We start from the raw sequence: 24181 nt of genomic DNA, 5'->3' as shown, positions 1-24181 counted from the left end.
AGGTACTGTATATTTTGTAAAGAGGAAATACTCGGTACTTGCAAAGTCACTAGGAGAAGCAGAAATTAGTGTAAGAAGACTAGTACGAAAAATGCTAGAATGGAATTAATGTATATCTAAAATAGGGAATCTCACAGTATTTCTTTATCTTGTTTACAAAATAGCTAAAAGATACTAATCCGATCATGCTTGCAAGAACTTTATTTCCAATGAAAATAGTTCCTATGCACTGTGTACATGCCGATGACCGTATCATATATTACGGTCATCAAAAAATGGCAGCTGACCTCATCGATAAGAATTTTATAATCACGATTTTAAACAATTGATTATTCATTTGCATAATTTTACAATAATTATCAGAATCCAGTGGAGTATTATTAATGTTAGTTTTCTCCAAAGCGAGCTTATTTATCGATAAAACGACTTCCAAGTTTTGTAGTGTGATGACCGTAGCAAACAATGTTTATCGTTTTAACGAAGGCCGTAAATTATGGATTTGATGACCGTATACTACATATCGAATTTATGGTAAGCCCTTTTACTATTTATTCGAAAAATAAGACATCCTTTAAATCAAAGAGATATCTCTTATTTTAAAGAGATATCTCTTCTAAATGAGAGATATCTCTTAATCTTAAGATATATCTCTCTGAATAAGAGATATCTCTTTCACTTAGAGAGATATCTCTTTCACTTACATATGTAGAGAGATGTCTCTTTTACTTTGAGATATATCTCTTTCACTTAGATATCTCTTACACTTAGATAGATATCTCTTACACTTAGATAGATATCTCTTACACTTAAAGAGATATCTCTTTCACTTTAAGAGGTATCTCTTTCACTTAGAGATATATCCCTGATACTTTAAGAGATATCTCTTTCACTTAGAGAGATATCTCTTTCACTTAAAGAGATATCTCTTTTACTCGGAGATATATATCTTTTACTTTGAGAGATATCTCCTTCACTTAAAGAGATATCTCTCTAAGAATTCCTAGAGAGATATCTCTCAAAGTATAAGAGAAATCTCTTTAATCGTTGAAAAAGAGATATCTCTCAAAGAGAAAGAGATATCTCTTTCCAATACTTTTATTAGTTTGAATACTTAATTCTCCCTAAAACGGAAGCCCGCCAAAGTAAATCTTACCATGATGGCTGGGGTGTTGCTAAAACGCGGAACGGAAAATGGAACAGAAGACGGAACGGAAAACGGAAAATATATTATGCAATAATGTTATGAGGAGGTCAACATTTTGCAAAATCAAAAGGCTTATTTTGAACAAGGAATGCAGAAATTACATATAGAACAGGAAGTCATCCTCAGAATCCACCATTTCATATTGATACCTCATACTAATGCATTATTATGTATTTTTAATCGGTGTGTTTTGTGGATGAATGTACCAACAGGCGCTAGCTTAATATTTTGCATAGTAAATTTTAATAAAAATATTAAGCAAGCTCCTGTTGGCACCATCTTTTTTCCTGGCTTTGTCATCACCCCCCCCCCCGATTTTGACAGTATGTTGTTTCACAAATAAAGAAAAAATAAATAAGGTAACATACTGAAAAAGACTTGAATTATAATTCAACCCCTTTCAAATTCTATTACTTTATTCTGGCTGGTATGGTAAGAAAAGATTTTATGAGCCCATCCAATGAATAAAAGGCACACCTCCTCCCTCCGAAAACAACATTGTAAAAGATAAAATAATTTTTTGAAAAATTTTCCCCAAACATAGCCTTTTTAAATCGAGCGTGCTTTTAATTGAACTACATATGTTTAAAATAATTGAATTTGAATTTAGTTCTACACCTGGTACAATATACATTTATGTATGAAATCAAATTTTAAAGCGAACGAGTGCCTTATTTGTGATGAATCTATGTGAAAGTTCGTACATTTACCGATATCCTGCGGATTAGTGTTGAAACTGAAGAGATACAGCAGGAAAGAAAGATTGAAACAAAACCAATGTTAACTAGGGTGAAGTTTACGACCAATAGTAAGAGGAATTAACAGATTTATTTCATAATATATGAAATAGCTAAAAAGCTAACACAGAATTTATGCTGTATAAGTCATCTCGTTATTAATCCAAATGTTAAGCTTTACAAGTATTTAGTTTAAAAATTAACTGCATGCCAGAAGTCCTCCCTATTTAGGATTGGAGTGCTGCGGTTACTAAGTCTCTTGTTAGTTAAAAAATGATAAATCAAACAAAAGATGTTTAACTTGTTGACTAAATAAGATCATGAATTATTATTGTTTAATACATATCACACTCCCTGTTGTAAGTACACACATACACGGTATTATGTGTAAATACGTGTACGTGTACATGTGCGTTAATGACGTTTTGCCACCTGGGGTTGTGGGGGGGGGGGGGGGGGGGTATAAACCAAGTGTGTTCTTTTTATTCTCTACCCATAGGTGTCACTGCTCGCTAACACCTCTGTCGTTGCCGAAATTCTTGTAAAATGCCTTGTAAATTCTTATACTAACGTTTAACTAAATTCGATTAATCAATTTATGATGCATTTTCAGATAAAGTTGTTTTATCGCTTGTAAACATTCCCAAATTGTTGATTTTAATCAAAATGAATCACCCCCCACACCCCGATTTTTACTGTTTATATCTTATCTATATTGATCATTCTAATTCTAAAATTCCGTTCCGTTTCGTTTTCCGTTCCGCGTTTTATCAACACCCTGATGGCTGCAATCTCGTGGGAAGATTTTGCCTTTTACCGCATGTGAAATGTATACATGTACAGGTAACAAAAAACAAAGTGAATAAATTGATGAAATATGCGAGCTAGACTAGATTTCGCCTCTCGGCAACTTGACAATGTTACCCCAACCACCTCTTCAACCTTTCCCGCCATTTGTGCACTAGAAGTATTTTGCTTGGTTACAAAATAGGGTTACATCATTTCAATGACAATGCAACAGGGAGAAGTCATTATGATCACCGGGGGGGGGGGGGATCTAAAGAGCTATATCTTTAGATTAAAGAGATATCTCTTTTTGAAAATTTAAAGAGACATCTCTCTAACTTAAAGAGATATCTCTTTTAACATCGACAGAGAGATATCTCTTTACGCTTGGGAGATATCTCTTTCTCTCTGAGAGATATCTCTCTAGCTTTGAGAGATATCTCTCAAAGAGAAATCTCCCAAGCGTAAAGAGATATCTCATTTGTTTAAAGAGATATCTCTTTCAACAAAAGAGATATCTCTTTTGTTTAAAGAGTAGTCTCTTTTGCTTAAAGAGATATCTCCCTAGCGTAAAAAGATATCTCTCTAACTTACAGAGATATCTCTTTAACCAATAAAGATATCTCTCTTATTTAAAGAGATATCTTATTTTACGAATAAATAGTAAAAGGGCTTGCCATACGAATTTGCTTATTGTGTATCAAAATCAATTTAAATGCATTTTGAATAGGTTTTGCATCATGACAACCCCGAGAAGCAAACAGCAACGGCACCTTTTTCGTAGGAGTTATTATGATCTTGAATCCTAATTCAAAATCGGAATATACGGTCATCATAAATATTTCTTACGGTCATCATCCTACAAAGCTTGGTCATCGGCTTGTACACAGTGCTGTGGAACTGCTACACACGAGTACGCTGTTTTATTTGATGCTACTAGCTAGAGGTTTCGCTGCTATACATGTATTGTTTTATCGTGTTGTTTTTTTTTTTATTTTCGGGACAATTTTATATTTTGTTTCCACCTAATGAACAATTTTTATCAGAAGTATATAATCCGCGTATGTACAGTAACCGAGACTCTTACTTATAGGAATAGGTATTCTACAACGCACAGCCATTACTCTATAACGAATGATTTACTTATAGGAATAGGTATTCTACAACGCACAGCCATTACTCTATAACGAATGATTTACTTATAGGAATAGGTATTCTACAACGCACAGCCATTACTCTATAACGAATGATTTACTTATAGGAATAGGTATTCTACAACGCACAGCCATTACTCTATAACGAATGATTTACTTATAGGAATAGGTATTCTACAACGCACAGCCATTACTCTATAACGAATGATTTACTTATAGGAGTAGGTATTCTACAACGCACAGCCATTACTCTATAACGAATGATTTACTTATAGGAGTAGGTATTCTACAACGCACAGCCATTACTCTATAACGAATGATTTACTTATAGGAATAGGTATTCTACAACGCACAGCCATTACTCTATAACGAATGATTTACTTATAGGAATAGGTATTCTACAACGCACAGCCATTACTCTATAACGAATGATTTACTTATAGGAATAGGTATTCTACAACGCACAGCCATTACTCTATAACGAATGATTTACTTATAGGAATAGGTATTCTACAACGCACAGCCATTATTTTATATAACGAATGATTTACTTATAGGAATAGGTATTCTACAACGCCCATCCATTACTATACATGTATAACGAATGATTTACTTATAGGAATAGGTATTCTACAACGCCCAGCCATTATTCTATATAACGAATGATTTACTTAAAGGAATAGGTATTCTACAACGTCCAGCCATTACTCTATAACGAATGATTGCTTTAAAGAGAAGGGAAATAATTCTTTTGCTCGAAATTTCCGTAACACTAACTTGTCCATTCCTTTCCCAAGAGGTTCGACTTTAAGACCAGAACACCCCTTCAGTACAATAATTTCAGGAATATTTTTTTAAACCCTGTCATCCAATATTGTTTTTATATTATTTTATATATATAAAGTCAGTATTTAGCAACATCCCGTTTTTAGTTGTCAATTTGTATATATCCAGTGATCTTCTCGTTGTCTACGAAAAGGGGTAATTAAGGTAGTTTGTGTGATGGTAATTTTTTTTCCAAAATATTTACCTTCATGGACAATGCTTGTAAATAAGTTGGTTACCACCATTATTTATTTGAAATATGTGCCCCGATATTCTTTTATTAAGTGGATTCTTAGTTTCTCCCACATAAATTAAGCCACATAGGTTACACTCAATAGCGTAGACAACGCTAGAAGATTTACAAGTCAAATTATCAAAAGTTCAAAAATATAATTGATAGTCGCGGCGAGTCCCAGTTAAGGATTGTCATAGTTAGGGATCGTCATAGTTAGGGATCGTCATAGTTAGGGACTTTGACAAATGAAAACTCTAGTCTGCATACTATGAAGAACATTTGGTAATACTGAAGATTTGCTATAGAATTTACTATGTTGTGATTACAATAAATAAACATATGGATCAAGCTAAATTCTCTCAATTTATCAATAACCATGATGTTTTAATTATTTAAATCTAGAGCTTACTTCATGTAATTTAAGAACAATTATTCTTTCAAAGGAAAAGGAAGGATGAGGGTTATATCAGACTCTATTATGAGAGGTAATTATGGACAGAAGTGCAGGTCACTATTCTGTAGCCCAGTTAATGTTTACTTAAATTTTAACATATGACGTATTCCAAGTTGACAGAAAGATAACCAAATCCGAATTTCCTTATTTTTGGCACAAAATGTCAATTTTGAAGCATATATTGCTTCAGGACATATAGTGCATATCTTGTCTACCTCAAACTTACGTATTTTGTACACGTGTATCAACTGTGGTATAGAAATGGCATATTGGCAAAGATATACTCCATGTTTTCAAAAGCAATCTGTGTGTAAAGTTAAAAAGATCTTTCGAAACCCTAAATTTGCTCAAATCTGTGTCAATCACGTGGCTATAGACACTTACATTAATGATCGTGACCATGATTATTTTAACTGATGCATCAACCAATTAAATAAAAGTTTATTAGCTTTCATAGATTTACTTCTATATATAAAAAGGATATGAGGGCTAGATGGACCCCTTATCTTATTCTGTACTTCAAAAAAATATTGACCATCGAACATCAAGACTGGCTACTATCATTTACATGCAGCCAGGAAAAAACCCACTAGAGATAGCAATTCTTACCTTTTTGACTGGAGGATTTGAAGTAAGTCACTACTTACCCATTCCGCCCCGTTTTCGTCGGCAAGAGGAATAAAGTATAAAGCTGGAAATCAAATCATATAAACGAAAGTCGCATTGTGTTTGTATGTTTTAGGCTCCAATCTAGATTGTTTTACTCATGCACAAACGTCATCCGCTACAGATTGAAGTGCCACAAATTTTGACCTACAAATGGCGCTTATGGTCGTATCAGTGGGAAATCTTTATCTTTATAGACCCATGAATGTCAATTCAAATCCAAAACCATGTACATGTGTATACGAAATTCTAAGTGTGTTTGTATGTTTTATGCTCCATTCGAAAAATGTTCACTCATGTTTATATCGGTATGTCATCTGCTGCAGGTTGAAGCGCCACAAATTTTGACTTACACATGGCGCTTACCGTTGTATAAGTGAGGAATCTTTATCGTGCCAATGCTTGCCTTGACACGGGACCTCCGTTCTTAAGGTCATAAACGCATGGATTTCAATTCAAATCACTGGTCCCTTATTATATCATGTAGAACAATTCACGCTTCAAGCATATTTTTCCTTCAAAGTTTTAAGCTATTTCCTTATATTCTCTGGAAATACAGGGCTGTTACATTGTAGCACAAGAAAGAGTGAGGATAACGAAAAGCAATCAATTCCATAAGTAACTATAAAATATGCAAAATTGAGAGTAGGGCAAAAACGGACCCCTGGGAACACTAGAGGTGGGATCACGTGCCTAGCAAGAAGAGTAGGGTCCCCTTTTGAACGTTTATACCCGCCATGAGCCCTGTGTCTTGCTCAGGTAAATAGCGAAAAATCATGTAAAGAACGCCCTAACTATTGGTATGACGTCAGATAGCATTCGACCTTAACCTGGTAAGTATTAAAAAACGAAGATTTTTTTTATTGTATTTATTTTTACGTTATAAAGTTATCTTTTCCTTCCAATAACAGCTGAAAATAGACAAAATCATTACAAGTCTCATTGTAAAATAAATTCAAGAGAACATTGAATAATATCATTATTATAACAATACCCTGATGTTTGCTTAGGGATTTAATGTCACTTATTGAAAAATATTGGTAACTCGCTAGACCTAAAGTAAGCCTTATTAGTGTTGTTATTCTTAAAAGTGTCATCAATGCAAGTTTCTTTTTTAAGATTACTGACAATTGATGCTGCCCCAAAACATTTGACTCGGTCGCTCATCAAAAGACGTTAGATTCCTTCTAGCATCTGCAGAGAGTCTAATTGAATGTATGCATCAATGCAGGTGATATGCATAAAAGTTTCATCATTTTAGAATATTCAGGTTATATGCACTAGAAATTGAACCTGCTTGCAAAACATTAGCTTGATCACTCTGGAAAATATAGGTTAGATGCAACATCTAAATCAAGCTCGATATGACACAGCCTTAAATGTAAACATCTTGTAAGTTTCGTTGTTTTAGAACACATGGCTACTTAGTATTGGACCCGCCCTTAAACATATAACTCAGACACTTGGAAAGTATATGTCAATTGCAGCAACCAAACCCTTATTATTATTATTATTATCATTATTAGTAGTACAATAACATGAAATAGTGCTAGAGAATGATTTATATTTTACTCACTCAAGGGTACCCCGCTGCAGTCTTCATCTATCCTACCATCAGCATCGTTATCTGAAACGAAGTATTTTTTAAGATTTGGATTATCGCTTCAATATGAAAGATGAAGATAACGAACAGTGATCAATCTCATAACCCCCTATAAGCAATATAAAAGAGAGAGAGTTGGACAAACAGGGACCCATGGATATACCAGAGGTGGAATCATGTGCCTAGGAGCAGTAAGCATCCCCTGTCGACTGGTCACACCCGCCGTGAGCCCTATATCTATATATTATAGCATTTCGGCAAATAATGTCTCTTCAGTGTTGTTTTGGAAAAACGAAATAACAATAAACTTGTAAGAGCTAAAAGGAAAACTAGAGTGCCAAAAACCGGAGCCAAATTAGTCCAAGGATCAGAGCTATGCATGAGGAAGATATAATCCTTAATTTTGAAATGAAGTTCTAAAATTTATCCCAGCAGTTAAATATACATCCGTATTCTATATATATCTATATATTATATAATGCGCTATAAGTGAGATTTCAAATTCAGCACAAAGTCCTTAGCGTGTCAGTGTAAAACTTATACGGTACCAATTTTGATGCACCAGATGCGCATTTCGACAAATAATGTCTCTTCAGTGATGCTCAACCGAAATGTGTGAAATCCGAATAACAATGAAGTTTTAGAGCTAAATATAGCCAAAAACATCGTGCCAAAAAAGTGGAGCCAAATCTAATTAGAATTAGGTGTTAAATCCGCTCGCATAAATGCACTTACATAGATAAAATGACCCTGTTAGATGCTATGTATGAGAGCGGAGCGGACCTAACATCTAATTTAATTAAATTGCATACAAGTGATATAATAAATTTAACACCATGAGGTGGATTATTTCAGTGTATACTAAACCTTGTCCATCACAGTCCTCCTCATCAACCTCGCCATCACAGTCGTTGTCGATTTCGTCACCGGGAGCCATCATCCTGGCCTGACATCCCTTCATTAACATATGATCTCCATTAGAATAAAAACTGATCATTTGTCAAGAATACCAAGTTTAACATGCATGACAACCCCTTCCTAACAAAACAAGAGCTATGTAACAAACATTTGATGAGCAAACAACGAGAGCATGTGCATCTGATTCTGAGAATTTCATTTTGTGACCTTAAATCGCTCAAACCGGATCAGGATAAATGCCACTGCATATTCCTTACGATAGTCAACGTAATTTATATCTAGGTATTTGTATTTTAAATGAAGCTGAACCAGACAAATTTTTTTCCATACGAAATCATCATTGGACGAGAAATTCCCGACGTTCAATCATGTGTCCTTGATTACTAGTGTCTATGAGTGATGGAGGTTCCACATCCTGTCAAGTCTGACCTTCTGACATAAAAAGGCAATAGTGATCAGTCTTTGGAGTACCTGGTATATACTTACTGAATTGACAGGTTGTGTCAGCAACCCAATTGGGAAGCCATATGACTCGATTGCCGCTTTACCGAATATGATTCCGCCAATGACCGTGTTCGGGTTGCTGTGCGTAACGCTGTGAGTCCCAACAGAGATATGGACGTATCCTGCCGCCAGATTAGTGTCTGGGATATGTACATAAGTCTGGTTTTGTGGCAGTGGTTTTCCGTCCAGAATTATTCCTCCCGTCTGCCGGGAGTCCACCACAAACATGAAGTAGTTTTGGTACTGACCCTTGGAGTATTCGGGCGTAGCGAAAGTATAGTCTGCCGCATACTGCTCAATGGGAGGAATCGTAATAAGAGAGGGGTCTGCATAGTCACCCATCGTTTTATTTTGTGTCATTGAGAATTGATACACAGCAATGGGATGATCTGACACCACATGGGAGAACAATTTAGAGCTGTACATCTTTTGGACATAGTCCCCAGCGTGGCGCATTACGAAGTGGTCCGTGAAAGGTTTACCATCAATAACTCCTTTAACGTCGACATTTGTATTATCTTCACTAGCGACAAATTTGAAGATGTCGCCTACAACCCTATCCGGGATCGGTACTGTGGCAAAATTTTTACCCCAAGCTTGGACGGGCAACAACATTTCTGTGAGATGATCACGTGATTTTCCAGTGTCACCCACTACAGCCTTCTTGTTCCCGCTGATAACACCTACGTGTCTGCTCGATATAATGTGAGTCCCCGTTAGGTCTCCGACGGAGCTGATCTGGAGTGTACTAAAACGATTGAGGGTGACATTGATCCACTGGTTTCTGTGGTAAGTGTGACCTCTGAAATTGACAGAAATGTTTGGATGGTTGGCCAGTTTGATGTGAACACGAGTATGGTTCTGAACACCGATAACGGCAAATTCACAGTAATAATAAGATGGAGAGTAGGATATGGTGTAATATTCCTTCCCCAAGACGTCCGTGGGTAGTGCCAAGTATGCATCGTCTGACCAAACCTCCCTATTTACTCCATAAACCACCACCTCCTCATCTGCCGAGATCATTATCCCTTTGTAGCTCAGTTCAGTTTGGTTTAGCCGGAAGTTTTGGTCCACCTGAACCCGATGAACCATTCCGCGTGTAATGGTAAAGTGCTCATTTATGTTTGGATTTTGCGATCGCGGTGACGTCACATTGACGTGTACAATCTTGGTGCTAGGAGTGGTGATGAAGATCTCGGGCTTGATGTCGGTGTCCTGCATTATCTTGTTATCCATGAATGTTATTATGAAGCGTTTCCCTTGACTGTCCAATGCTCCTGAAAATATGCAGTTACTCTCAAATTAGTATATTTTCGTGTGTATGTGAATTTGAACAAATCGATTGGTTGATCGTAATGTTTCTTTCGAATGTATTTTGTTTACGCCATCTTCACACAAAGGGAGATAAAGATATCCTCCGTAGGATCGACTGTTTGAAACCTAATCACTCCATGTTGCTTTTGAACAAGCTTTGTTTCTCCAAAAGTCAATAAAGAACACAGTAATGATAGTAATGTGTAGGTACTTTCTAATTAAACGTTTTTTGACAGCATAATGAAAACAATAGAGTAAGAGGTATTAACTCACAAGATATTGTTTACAAATTTCGCAAGACATAGATTGAAAATTGAGATTCCAATATCATTTATTTGATCGAAATTGTACTACTTATACACACAAAGCGCTCACAGTAGCTAAGTGTGACAACGTTCGCTTCGTGACCAGGAGGTCGTGAGTTCGGGCCCTCTTCTTCCATGACCTTAGACATAAACATAGGCAGTGATTGTCCCTTCGTCAAACGTTCGGCATTAAGAAGTGAGAATCACTTTCGGATATAACCTAAAACGGTGATCTCGTGTAGTGATTGGCGTTAGATCCCTCAATGCTACGGCCTTGACAGCTAAAAATATACGAAGGTATGAATTTGTGGTACATCACCTTCAACTGGTGAAGTCCAAATATAAGTGAAAAATTCTTAACAAGACGCGAAACAAACAAACTAACCAACCAACAAGGGACAGAAAACTCCTTATGGATTAGAATCCTACTGTTTTAGCATAACAGAAAAAACTATAAACTCCAGGAACATATCACATTTGCCCCAGACGTAGACGTATAACTACAGACTAGAGCACCAAATATGCTGTGATGGTACTCCCCTGCACAGTTAAACTGGAACTGTGCTGCGGGATATAGGTTTGGTGCAGCAGTTTCCCATTAGTCACAGATACAATACAGCTTACCGTGGACAAAGGGAATCAGCATCAAACCAATGATCACAATATTGTTCGTCATGTCTGCAGAAAGCAGATAATGGATAATGGTGTCTCATTCAGGGGCCTTTTATAGATAACGACCATAATTAGGTAACATGCTATGACGCTACAGTTAATTCATGCGACATTATTCTAGAAGATTTCGATCTTGCTTTGGAACCTTGTACAGTTTTTACTATCTTAGATGTTGTGTATGAAAAAGTCAAGGTAATCTCATTATTCCAATTAAGGAAGTACTCTACATCGTCATAATGGCCGACTTCCTTTTAAAACAAGGATGAAAATATAAATATCAGCAATATTTGCCTATTCATTTTCAAATTCATCACATAGCTGAGTAGCTCAGTAGGTTAGCACGTCGACTGCTGAACTGTAGATCGCGGGTTCGAGAACATCAGGGGTTTTAATCCCCCCCCCCTCGATTGCTTTCTACTAGAACTGCATTTTTTGACGAAATAAAGTAAATTTAAAAGTTTTCAATTTCAAAATATTGCTGAACAAGTTACTCACAAAAAGCAACGGGTTGTTTGAGTATTCCCGAGATAGGAAAGATAACTCTTTCATCCGAAATTTCTGAACCAACCTTTTTATGTTTAATATACGGGTGTGTAGAAACTTTTTACAATATAACCTTTGAATATTATTAACATACGTGTGGATTTTCAATTTATAGATGTTGGTACTAATTTAATCTCCATTTTTCAAGAATTTAGAGTTTGATGTTATAACTCTACTTTATAGAAATACAAATGGTATTTAAAAAAAATTAATTGATTGATTGATTGATGTATTCCGCCACACTCAACAATTTTTCAGTTATATGGTGGCACCCAGATTTTATTGGTGGAAGAGAGAACCCAGATACAATGTACCTGGGAAGAGACCACCGACCTTCCGAAAGTAAACTGGGAAACTTTCTCACTTACTGGCACGAGCGGGATTCGAACCCACGACGACAGAGGTGAGAGGCCGTGTGATATTATGACCCCTGGATCGAGACCTCTGCTGGTGGACTGTTAGTCCCCGAGTGTCTCTACAGCCCAGTAGCTAAGTACTTCGTTACTAGCTTGAAAATACGGATGTATATTTAATTGCTGTTATATATTTAATTGCTGTTATAAAATTTAGAAATTGATTTCAAAATTAAGGATTATCTCCCTCACGCATAGCTCTTATCCTTAGACGAATTTGACTCCACTTTTTTGACACACTGTTTTCCCCTATATTGGCTCTAAAACTTCATTGTTATTTCGGATTTCAAACATTTCGGTTGAGCATCACTGAAGAGACATTATTTGTCGAAATGCGCATCTGGTACATCAAAATTGGTACCGTATAAGTTTTACATTGAGCGCAAAAGGATGACGACAAAAGTCTTGTTTTGTTGAATTTTAATTCAGACATGGTAAACAGGAATATCCCAAAATACATATTGAAGAGTTCTAGAGAATGTAATTGAAAATAGATGAAATTCATTTTTCTTTAAAAGAAATTGTAAAACATGAACGACATGACGACGTAATTTTGATATGGGATTACTATAGATGTTTCTATGGGGAATTATAGGTACAGAAAAAATATCACAACGCACCTCATTTCACCTTAAGGGGAAAGGCAACCCTAACAACATTGTTGCTGTTATGAATAAAGTATTACTTACTGATACCGTAAATAACAGTCTTTAACAACAAAAATCCTTGCCTAACGATTAAATCAATATTAATCTATCAAATATTTTGAATTACCCGCCGCTAAGAGAGTGGCCATTGATGTTTAATTTATAACGTCACACCGTCTGTTCCGGTTTATTTCATCAATTGAACTGTAAACATGACAAGTCACGAACAGTTAAGTTTGGAGACGTATAGATTTGAGTCCGTTCTTTCGCAAGAAGAAATTAAGAAAAGAAGACGTTTAGTCGAGTCGCAGATCAGGCAGACGGTAAACGTTTCTTCATACAAATGTCACGAACCTCATTTTGTCATTACGGAAATGATGGATGCACAGTTTACGTAGTCGTTTCTTTTCAAATGAATTGGTTTGGTCGGGAATTTCGAGATAAAAAAAACACCTTTTTTCACACACCTCCTCTTCACAATAGTGTAATTAACTGCTTGACAGGAATGCATCAACCTATTTATTCGTAAAATCTACCACATGCATATTTGATGATTTTATAATCTCATCAAAACCGGAACAGACGGTGTGACGTCAAAATCATTGACTTTTGTGGTCTTGAATACAAAAGAGTTCCACATCATGGCAGCCTCTATAAATAGCAGGAATTTCAAATTTTAGCGTTTTCAAATTAGCACTGAAGCTTATCTAGGCCGTATATCAACAGAATAGTATGACAAATCTTTATCATATAATTAATCCTACCATTTATCATGTAAAAATCTTTTGGGTTGCCTTTCCCTTTAACATATCCTAGGAAAATTGAAAATCCAGCAATTTAATGACCCCCCCCCCCCCATTTTTTGTTGATGTTTCTCAGCTTGTATATATTTTTGCTATATTGTTACATTTTGTTGTTTATCGTTATGATATATTTTCGGGGCTATATTATTTTATTCTGTCATAATAAATCAGAGAACATGGGACCAATTTCGATTATATTTTTCACCAAAATGACCTCAACGACACAAATGGATATTTTTATGTTCCCCAAACAAAGTTTGGGAACATATTGTTTTTACTCTGTTTCTTATTATTATGTTCCCCAAACAAAGTTTGGGAACATATTGTTTTTACTCTGTTTCTTATTAAGGTCTTCCGTTTTCCAACGGAAGACCTTCTAGTGATTCTACTGTTTATTATTAAGGTCTTCCGTCTCCAACGGAAGACCTTCTAGTGATTCTACTGTTTATTATTATTATTATTATTATTTTTTTTTTTCCCTTTCGTCTCCGAGACCGTTGGATGGATTTTCCTGAAACTTTCACAGGTTATAGGGAACGATGGTACCTCGAGGCATTTTTTTCATTTTTTCAAAATTCACTTCCGTTCGTCAGATACGTCCGATTTTCCGGTTTTTGAAAGAAACTTTGTCCGGGGGTAAACTTGAAAACCACTAAAGATAATCGAATGAAACTTTCAGGGATGATAGATCTATTTTCTCTATGGTGCATGCACGTAATATTTTTTGTCGCCGTCACTTCCGGTCGTCACCGGAAGTGATCAAATAAATCATCAATTTCAAACTTTTTTCTTTTAAATTGAAACCTACTTTGGTTTACTATATCTCGTTCTAATTCTCAAAAAATGTTGACCCCACCGGAAGTTGAATCTCCAAATCTCGCGTATATTTGAAGTCTTTCATATGATTTTCACATGTCATAATAAAAGTATCAACTTCTAGAGTTTGGATCATTTTGTTTTTCAAAATTGACTTCCGGTCGGTAGTAACCTACTACTTTTTCTTTCTTTAGTCTACTTCTTTTTGTTGAGAACTCTTTGAGATAGAGACGTGAAATTTTCAGGGAATATAGACAGTAAAGAGTCGCTGTCATTTATAGGAAAACGCATCATAAAAGTACTTCAGGTCATCACCGGAAGTTACGAGAAATGAGTAAAAAATTCGATAATACATTTCTCATTCATTGTTAAGGCACATTTTCTGATATATTTAAATGGTTTTCGTAGGAACAGAAAGCTCTTTACCGGAAGTGATCTAACGGAAGACCTACTCATTACTAGTAATGAGTTTCTAGTTAAGGTCTTTCGTCTCCTGCGGAAGACCTTACTATTATTGTTCGCGTTCTTCTTCTTCATTATTATTATTATTATTATTTTCCTTGGTAGTACACGCGTTTTTCTCAGCCATTTCTTGATCGATTTTCACAAAATTTTCAGGAAAGATGTCTTTTGGTGACGAGACTTTGCTTGCAAAATTTCGTGCTTGACGTCACTTCCGGTCAGGAGTTATCTCTCTTTTAGTGACTTTTTGAAGGGCCTTGTTGTCCACGCATCTCCTCCGTTAGTTTTGAAGCTAGAGTCTTGAAATTTCTACACAAGATAGAGTAAACATTTTAGAAGATTTGTGGGGGATTCGATTTTACCGGAGGCGATTTGCCTAAACGCTCGCCTGGACCTGAAAAAATGGATGCCAAAATTTTTCGCCGATTTCGGCGATTTCTGACCTTTCATCTCCAATATCTTTTTTCTTGCAAATATTTTGTTAAGACATGTAGAACAAAAGTTGTGCACATTTACGAGATCTTTTCGAAAATATCAAAATTTAGGGGCTAGCCCCTTAAATTAGGGATCTAGAAGGGCTCAAAGTCTAGATCAAATATCTCAAAAATCGTTAATATTTTGGTATAAGTCAAAGAACAAAAAATGTTCATCTCAACAATCCAAATCTATTCATATAAAAATTTAGGTCATATGTTACGTAATAAGGGATTTTAAGGGCCAAAACCATAAATTTTTTACCCCTTGTATCTCGAAAACGACAAATATTTTGAAAAGCAATAAAGAACAAAAGTTGTTCAGAATGATGATCTGAACAATATGCATATTTCGTTTTTACCCTATGTGGCCCCGTTAGGGAGCTACAGTTTGGCCCCTAAAAATTACTTCTAGAAATAATTCGAGAACGGTAAAGAATTTCTAAATACTTGTTGAACAAAAAATGTTTGAAATGTCATGACCTTTCTTACGATATCAAGCAAAAGGGGCTGACCCTTTAAATTAGGGGCCCAGAAGGGTCCAAAGGTGTATGAGAATATCTCAGAAACTGTTAATATTTTGTAATAAGTCATTGAAGCGGAAATGTTCATCTAAACGAGCTTGTTCTTATGAAATCAAAAAGTAGGTCATATGTTACGTAATAAGGGATTTTAAGGGCCAAAATCATAAATAATTGACGCCTCATATCTTGAAAACGACAAATATTTTGAAAAGCATTATTGAACAAAAGTTGTTCAGAATGATAATCTAAACAATATGTACATTTCGTTTTTTCCCTATGTGGCCCCGTTAGGGAGCTACAGTTTGGCCCCTAAATATTTCTTGTAGAGATAACTCGAGAACGGTAAAGAATTTCTAAATACTTGTTGAGCAAAAAATGTTTAAAATGACAAGGCCTTTCTTACGATATCAAGCAAAACGGGCTGGCCCTTTAAATTAGGGGTTCAGAAGGGTCCAAATGTTTTTGAGAATATCTCAGAAACTATTAATATTTCATAATAACTTGTAGAAGCGGAAATGTTCATCTCAACGAGCTTGATCTTATCAAATCAAAAAGTAGGTCATATGTTACGTAATTAGAGATTTTAAGGGCCAAAATCGTAAATATTTCATGCCTCATATCTTTAAAACGACATATTTTTTGAAAAGCATTATTGAACAAAAGTTGTTCAATGTGTCATAACCTATCGATCAATATCAAAAAATGGGTCTGTGGGCCTCATGGCTCGCCTGTAGAGTCGATTTTTGTCGATATCAGTCGATTTCAAAAACTTGTAACTGGTAAATATTTTGTAAGGACATATTGAACAAAAGTTGTTCAGTTTATCGAGATCTATCGATTGATATCAAGAAATAGGCCTATGGTCCTAATGGCTCGCCTGTAGAGTCGATTTTTTGTCCATATCGGTCGATCTCAATAACTTTTTACAGGTAAATATTTGGTAAAGACATATAGAACTAAAGTTGTTGAGTCTATAGAGGGCTAACAAATGACATCAAGAAATAGGCCCGCGGGCCTTATGGCTCGCCTGAAGAGTCGAATTTCAAACGAATTTCACCGCAACTTTGTTTCAGAAGCTTATGATATGAAAAATTGATTATATCTAAAGTGTCTTAAAGTCGGAAACTAAATTGGGACTCATTTGTCTTTTTTCTTTTTTTTTTTTTAACTCCGAGTGCATCAACAAATCGGACGGAAGACCTACTCGTTGCTCGCAACGAGATCGTGTCTAGTTATTATTATTATTATTTTTTTCCCCTTTCGTCTCCGAGACCGTTGGGTGGATTTTCCTGAAACTTTCACAGGTTATAGGGAACGATGGTACCTCGAGGCATTTTTTTCATTTTTTCAAAATTCACTTCCGTTCGTCAGATACGTCCGATTTTCCGGTTTTTGAAAGAAACTTTGTCCGGGGGTAAACTTGAAAACCACTAAAGATAATCGAATGAAACTTTCAGGGATGATAGATCTATTTTCTCTATGGTGCATGCACGTAATATTTTTTGTCGCCGTCACTTCCGGTCGTCACCGGAAGTGATCAAATAAATCATCAATTTCAAACTTTTTTCTTTCAAATTGAAACCTACTTTGGTTTACTATATCTCGTTCTAATTCTCAAAAAATGTTGACCCCACCGGAAGTTGAATCTCCAACTTCCGGTTATATCAAAGAAAGACTATTCATTCTCTCATTTTTCAGTGCCATAAATCTCGGTCATGAAACTAGTTAATGAGTTGAGTTTTACATATATTATAGTCACTATAAATGTCTAGAGTAACGTCAAATATTTTTGTAAAACTCACTTCCGGTCGGCAAATACGGCTTATGAGCTGTTTTCGTTGTCAATCGTTTTTCTCAGAAACGGTAAAAGATAGAGTCACCAAAATTTCAGAGTTAATAGATCTCACTTTGTAGGGGTGCAGTAGGGGGGTAAGAATGTCGGCCGTCACTTCCAGTCGTCACCGGAAGTGATTAATAAATCATAAATTTCAAACTTTTTTCATTCAAATTGAAACCAATATCGGTTTATTAGGTCTCGTTCTAATTCTAAAAAACTATTGACCCCACCGGAAGTTGAATCTCCAACTTCCGGTTATATGAAAAAAACCTATTCATTCTCTCATTTTTCAGTACCATAAATCTCGGTCATAAAACAAGTTAATGATTTGAATTTTACATATGTTATAGACATTATAAATGTCTAGTGTGAATTTAAATATTCTTGTAAAATTCACTTCCGGTCGTGAGATATGGGGTGGACATATTCAAACCTTGTTTTTTCAGTTTCTCAATAATGAATATAGATAGACGCTTGAAACTTGTAGAGTTGATCAACTAACATTAGTCCATTGTACACATACATTCAATTTTTTCCTCAGTCACTTCCGGTCGGTAGTAACCTACTACTTTTTCTTTCTTTAGTCTACTTCTTTTTGTTGAGAACTCTTTCAGATAGAGACTTGAAATTTTCAGGGAATATAGACAGTACAGTAAAGAGTCGCTGTCATTTATAGGAAAACGCATCATAAAAGTACTTCCGGTCATCACCGGAAGTTACGAGAAATGAGTAAAAAATTCGATAATACATTTCTCATTCATTGTTAAGGCACATTTTCTGATATATTTAAATGGTTTTCGTAGGAACAGAAAGCTCTTTACCGGAAGTGATCTAACGGAAGACCTACTCATTACTAGTAATGAGTTTCTAGTTATTATTATTAAGGTCTTCCGTCTCCTGCGGAAGACCTTACTATTATTGTTCGCGTTCTTCTTCTTCATTATTATTATTATTTTTATTATTATTATTATTATTATTATTTTCCTTGGTAGTACACGCGTTTTTCTCAGCCATTTCTCGATCGATTTTCACGAAATTTTCAGGAAAGATGTCTTTTGGTGACGAGACTTTGCTTGCAAAATTTCGTGCTTGACGTCACTTCCGGTCAGGAGTTATCTCTCTTTTAGTGACTTTTTGAAGGGCCTTGTTGTCCACACATCTCCTCCGTTAGTTTTGAAGCTAGAGTCTTGAAATTTCTACACAAGATAGAGTAAACATTTTAGAAGATTTGTGGGGGATTCGATTTTACCGGAGGCGATTTGCCTAAACGCTCGCCTGGACCTGAAAAAATGGATGCCAAAATTTTTCGCCGATTTCGGCGATTTTTGACCTTTCATCTCCAATATCTTTTTTCTTGCAAATATTTTGTTAAGACATGTAGAACAAAAGTTGTGCACATTTACAAGATCTTTTCGAAAATATCAAGATTTAGGGGCTAGCCCCTTAAATTAGGGATCTAGAAGGGCTCAAATTCTAGATCAAATATCTCAAAAATCGTTAATATTTTGGTATAAGTCAAAGAAAAAAAAATGTTCATCTCAACTATCCAAATCTATTCATATAAAAATTTAGGTCATATGTTACGTAATAAGGGATTTTAAGGGCCAAAACCATAAATTTTTTACCCCTTGTATCTCGAAAACGACAAATATTTTGAAAAGCAATAAAGAACAAAAGTTGTTCAGAATGATGATCTGAACAATATGCATATTTCGTTTTTACCCTATGTGGCCCCGTTAGGGAGCTACAGTTTGGCCCCTAAAAATTACTTCTAGAAATAACTCCAGAACGGTAAAGAATTTCTAAATACTTGTTGAACAAAAAATGTTTGAAATGTCATGACCTTTCTTACGATATCAAGCAAAAGGGGCTGACCCTTTAAATTAGGGGCCCAGAAGGGTCCAAAGGTTTATGAGAATATCTCAGAAACTATTAATATTTTGTAATAAGTCATTGAAGCGGAAATGTTCATCTAAACGAGCTTGTTCTTATGAAATCAAAAAGTAGGTCATATGTTACGTAATAAGGGATTTTAAGGGCCAAAATCATAAATAATTGACGCCTCATATCTTGAAAACGACAAATATTTTGAAAAGCATTATTGAACAAAAGTTGTTCAGAATGATAATCTAAACAATATGTACATTTCGTTTTTTCCCTATGTGGCCCCGTTAGGGAGCTACAGTTTGGCCCCTAAATATTTCTTGTAGAGATAACTCGAGAACGGTAAAGAATTTCTAAATAATTGTTGAGCAAAAAATGTTTAAAATGACAAGGCCTTTCTTACGATATCAAGCAAAACGGGCTGGCCCTTTATATTAGGGGTTCAGAAGGGTCCAAATGTTTTTGAGAATATCTCAGAAACTATTAATATTTTATAATAAGTTGTAGAAGCGGAAATGTTCATCTCAACGAGCTTGATCTTATCAAATCAAAAAGTAGGTCATATGTTACGTAATTAGAGATTTTAAGGGCCAAAATCGTAAATATTTGACGCCTCATATCTTTAAAACGACATATTTTTTGAAAAGCATTATTGAACAAAAGTTGTTCAATGTGTCATAACCTATCGATCAATATCAAAAAATGGGTCTGTGGGCCTCATGGCTCGCCTGTAAAGTCGATTTTTGTCGATATCAGTCGATTTCAAAAACTTGTAACTGGTAAATATTTTGTAAGGACATATTGAACAAAAGTTGTTCAGTTTATCGAGATCTATCGATTGATATCAAGAAATAGGTCTATGGTCCTAATGGCTCGCCTGTAGAGTCGATTTTTTGTCAATATCGGTCGATCTCAATAACTTTTTACAGGTAAATATTTTGTAAAGACATATAGAACTAAAGTTGTTGAGTCTATAGAGGGCTAACAAATGACATCAAGAAATAGGCCCGCGGGCCTTATGGCTCGCCTGGAGAGTCGAATTTCAAACGAATTTCACCGCAACTTTGCTTCAGAAGCTTATGATATGAAAAATTGATTATATCTAAAGTGTCTTAAAGTCGGAAACTAAATTGGGACTCATTTGTCTTTTTTTTTTTTTTTTTAACTCCGAGTGCATCAACAAATCGGACGGAAGACCTACTCGTTGCTCGCAACGAGATCGTGTCTAGTTATTATTTTTTTTTTTTTCCCTTTCGTCTCCGAGACCGTTGGGTGGATTTTCCTGAAACTTTCACAGGTTATAGAGAACGATGGTACCTCGAGGCATTTTTTTCATTTTTTCAAAATTCACTTCCGGTCGCAAGATATGTCCAATTTTCCTCTTTTTACAAGATATTTTGTCCAGCGTTTTTCTCAGAAACGGTAAAAGATAGAGTCACCAAATTTTCAGAGTTAATAGATCTCACTTTGTAGGCGTGCAGTAGGGGGTTAAGAATGTCGGCCGTCACTTCCGGTCGTCACCGGAAGTGATTAAAGGAAACATGAATTTCAAACTTTTTTCTTTCAAATTGAAACCTATTTCGGTTTACTATATCTCGTTCTAATTCTCGAAAAATGTTGACCCCACCGGAAGTTAAATCTTCAACTTCCGGTTATATCAAAGAAAGCCTATTCATTCTCTCATTTTTCAGTGCCATAAATCTCGGTCATGAAACTAGTTAATGACTTGAGTTTTAAATATATAATAGTCACTATAAATGTCTAGAGTAACGTCAAATATTTTTGTAAAATTTACTTCCGGTCGGCAAATACGGCTTATTAGCTGTTTTTGTTGTCCAGCGTTTTTCTCAGAAACGGTAAAAGATAGAGTCACCAAATTTTCAGAGTTAATAGATCTCACTTTGTAGGCGTGCAGTAGAGGGTTAAGAATGTCGGCCGTCACTTCCGGTTGTCACCGGAAGTGATTAAATGAATCATATATTTCAAACTTTTTTCTTTCAAACTGAAACCTATATCGGTTTACTAGGTCTGGTTCTAATTCTCAAAAAAATGTTGACCCCACAGGAAGTTGAAACTCCAACTTCCGGTTATATCAAAGAAAGACTATTCATTCTCTCATTTTTCAGTGCCATAAATCTCGGTCATAAAACAAGTCAATGATTTGAATTTTACATATGTTATAGACACTATAAATGTCTAGAGTAAATTTAAATATTTTTGAAAAAATTCACTTCCGGTCGTGAGATATAGGGTGGACATATTCAAACCTTGTTTTTTCAGTTTCTCAATAATGAATATAGATAGAGGCTTGAAACTTGTAGAGTTGATCAACTAACATTAGTCCATTGTACACATACATTCAATTTTTTTGTCCGTCACTTCCGGTCTATACCGGAAGTATTTGAATAATTGTCGATTTACCGATTTCTTCGAGTGATTTCTCAGAGATGGCTGAAATTTTCAGGTATAATGTCTTATGAAATGACCTTGCTATAATTCTTTTTGTTTTTACAAAATTCACTTCCGGTCGGAAAATATGGCCGATTTTCTGTTTCTCAAAAGGAATTTTGTCCAGCATTTTTCTTGGAAAAAGTAAAATATAGGTTCATCAAACATTCAGGGATGATCAATCTCCGTTTGTAGGCGTGCAGTAGTGGGTTGAACATGTCGACCGTCACTTCCTGTCGTCACCGGAAGTGATGAAAAGAATCGCAAATTTCAAACTTTTTCCTTTAAATTGAAACCTATACTAGTTTATTAAGTCTCTTTCAAAGTGTCAAAAGAATATTGACTCTGTCGGTAGTCAAAACGACTACTTCCGGTTTCTTGATAAAATACCTTTTTAATTTTCGTCTCTTTGTCTCTATAAATCTCGCTTATATTTGAAGTCTTTCATATGATTTTCACATGTCTTAATAAAAGTATAAACTTCCAAAGTTTTGATAATTTTGTTTTTCAAAATTGACTTCCGGTCGGTAGTAACCTACTACTTTTTCTTTCTTAGGTTTACTTCTTTTTTTGAGAACTCTTTCAGATAGAGACGTGAAATTTTCAGGGAATATAGACAGTAAAGAGTCGCTGTCATTTATAGGAAAAAGCATCTGAATAGTACTTCCGGTCGTCACCGGAAGTTACGAGAAAGGAGTAAAAAATTCGATAATACATTTCTCATTCATTGTTAAGGCACATTTTCTGATATATTTAAATGGTTTTCGTAGGAACAGAAAGCTCTTTACCGGAAGTGGTCTAACGGAAGACCTACTCATTACTAGTAATGAGTGTCTAGTTATTATTATTATTCTTTTTCTCCGGTACTATTTTGTCCGGTAGTGTTCTCAGAAACTACAAAAGGGATCGATATGAAACTTTCCAGGATGATAGTATAGCGTTTGTAGATGTGCATAGTGATAGTCATTTTGTCTGCACGTGCATGCACGCGCGCGCACGTGCACTGCAATTTTGGTACAAAAAATGGAAATTCAGAATATTAAAGGGATCGATATGAAACCTAAATAGGATGGTAGTATATCATTTGTAGATATGAAAAATAATAGTTATTTTGTCTGCACGCGCACGCATGCGCGTGCACGTGCATTACAAAATTTGTACACTAACTTTGGAATCAGTCTAACTTTTTTGTTGTTCATTGAAATGACTTGATATTCATATCATAGGTAGATATTGAGACCCTTAACTGATTTGCATGGTCAAAATTACCAATTTGCACGCGCATGCACGTGCGCTTCATTTTGATTGGATAATACTAAAACGTTTGTAACTATCTTATTTATGAAGCGAATGAGATGCTATTCAAAGCATACGTAGACAATATGGTTATCGACATATTGGTGTAACAAAAAAATACCAACGCACACGCGCATGCGCGTGCAACGTTTTTCAAATGTTAAATTTTTAAAGGACAATAACGTTTTTGTTTTTCATCAAATTCTATTGATATTAGGGGTTTAGATGTGTCTTGGTACTCCTTACAAATTGCTATGGTTAGAATTACTGCTCAGCACGTGCATGCACGTGTGCTGATTTCTGATTGGACGATTTTAAAATCGCTATAACTTCCTTATATTTGGTGGACAGGTTATGAAATTCATACTGTGGGTATATGATACAAATGCCTGTTGAACGACATGAACAAAAATTCGGAATCATACACGCGTGCTCGTGTATGCACGTGCAACTTTTTCTTTCATTTCTTGGTATTGAAATGACCATATTGAACGTACTACATGTAATTAAAGGCTAAAATAAAATGATTTTTTGCTATATATTCACAAGGACATCACTTTTTAATTGGGGGAGGTTTGGGGAACATCTGTAACGGTCCCCGTTACAATTAGAACTAGTTGCTTTTAAAATTGCCATATCTTTGCGATTTTACTAA

At 35.4% G+C, this 24181-nt stretch overlaps 1 protein-coding gene across 1 annotated transcript; it reads right to left on the bottom strand.

Annotated features, from left to right (window-relative positions):
* Positions 1-6914: 6914 nt before the first annotated feature.
* Positions 6915-11408, bottom strand: LOC125678354 (uncharacterized). Its single transcript, XM_048916776.2, has 5 exons — positions 11333-11408; positions 9069-10366; positions 8532-8619; positions 7638-7688; positions 6915-6972 (listed from the first exon to the last, which is right to left on the bottom strand). The coding sequence occupies exons 1-5, from the start codon at positions 11382-11384 to the stop codon at positions 6950-6952; spliced, it is 1512 nt and encodes a 503-aa protein (XP_048772733.1). The 5' UTR covers positions 11385-11408; the 3' UTR covers positions 6915-6949.
* Positions 11409-24181: the final 12773 nt, after the last annotated feature.

Source organism: Ostrea edulis, chromosome 2 (assembly GCF_947568905.1).
Source record: "Ostrea edulis chromosome 2, xbOstEdul1.1, whole genome shotgun sequence".
NCBI classification, from domain to species: Eukaryota; Metazoa; Mollusca; class Bivalvia; order Ostreida; family Ostreidae; genus Ostrea; species Ostrea edulis.
The sequence above is the reverse complement of the archived record's forward strand: the minus strand, read 5'-3'. Positions and strand labels throughout refer to the sequence as shown.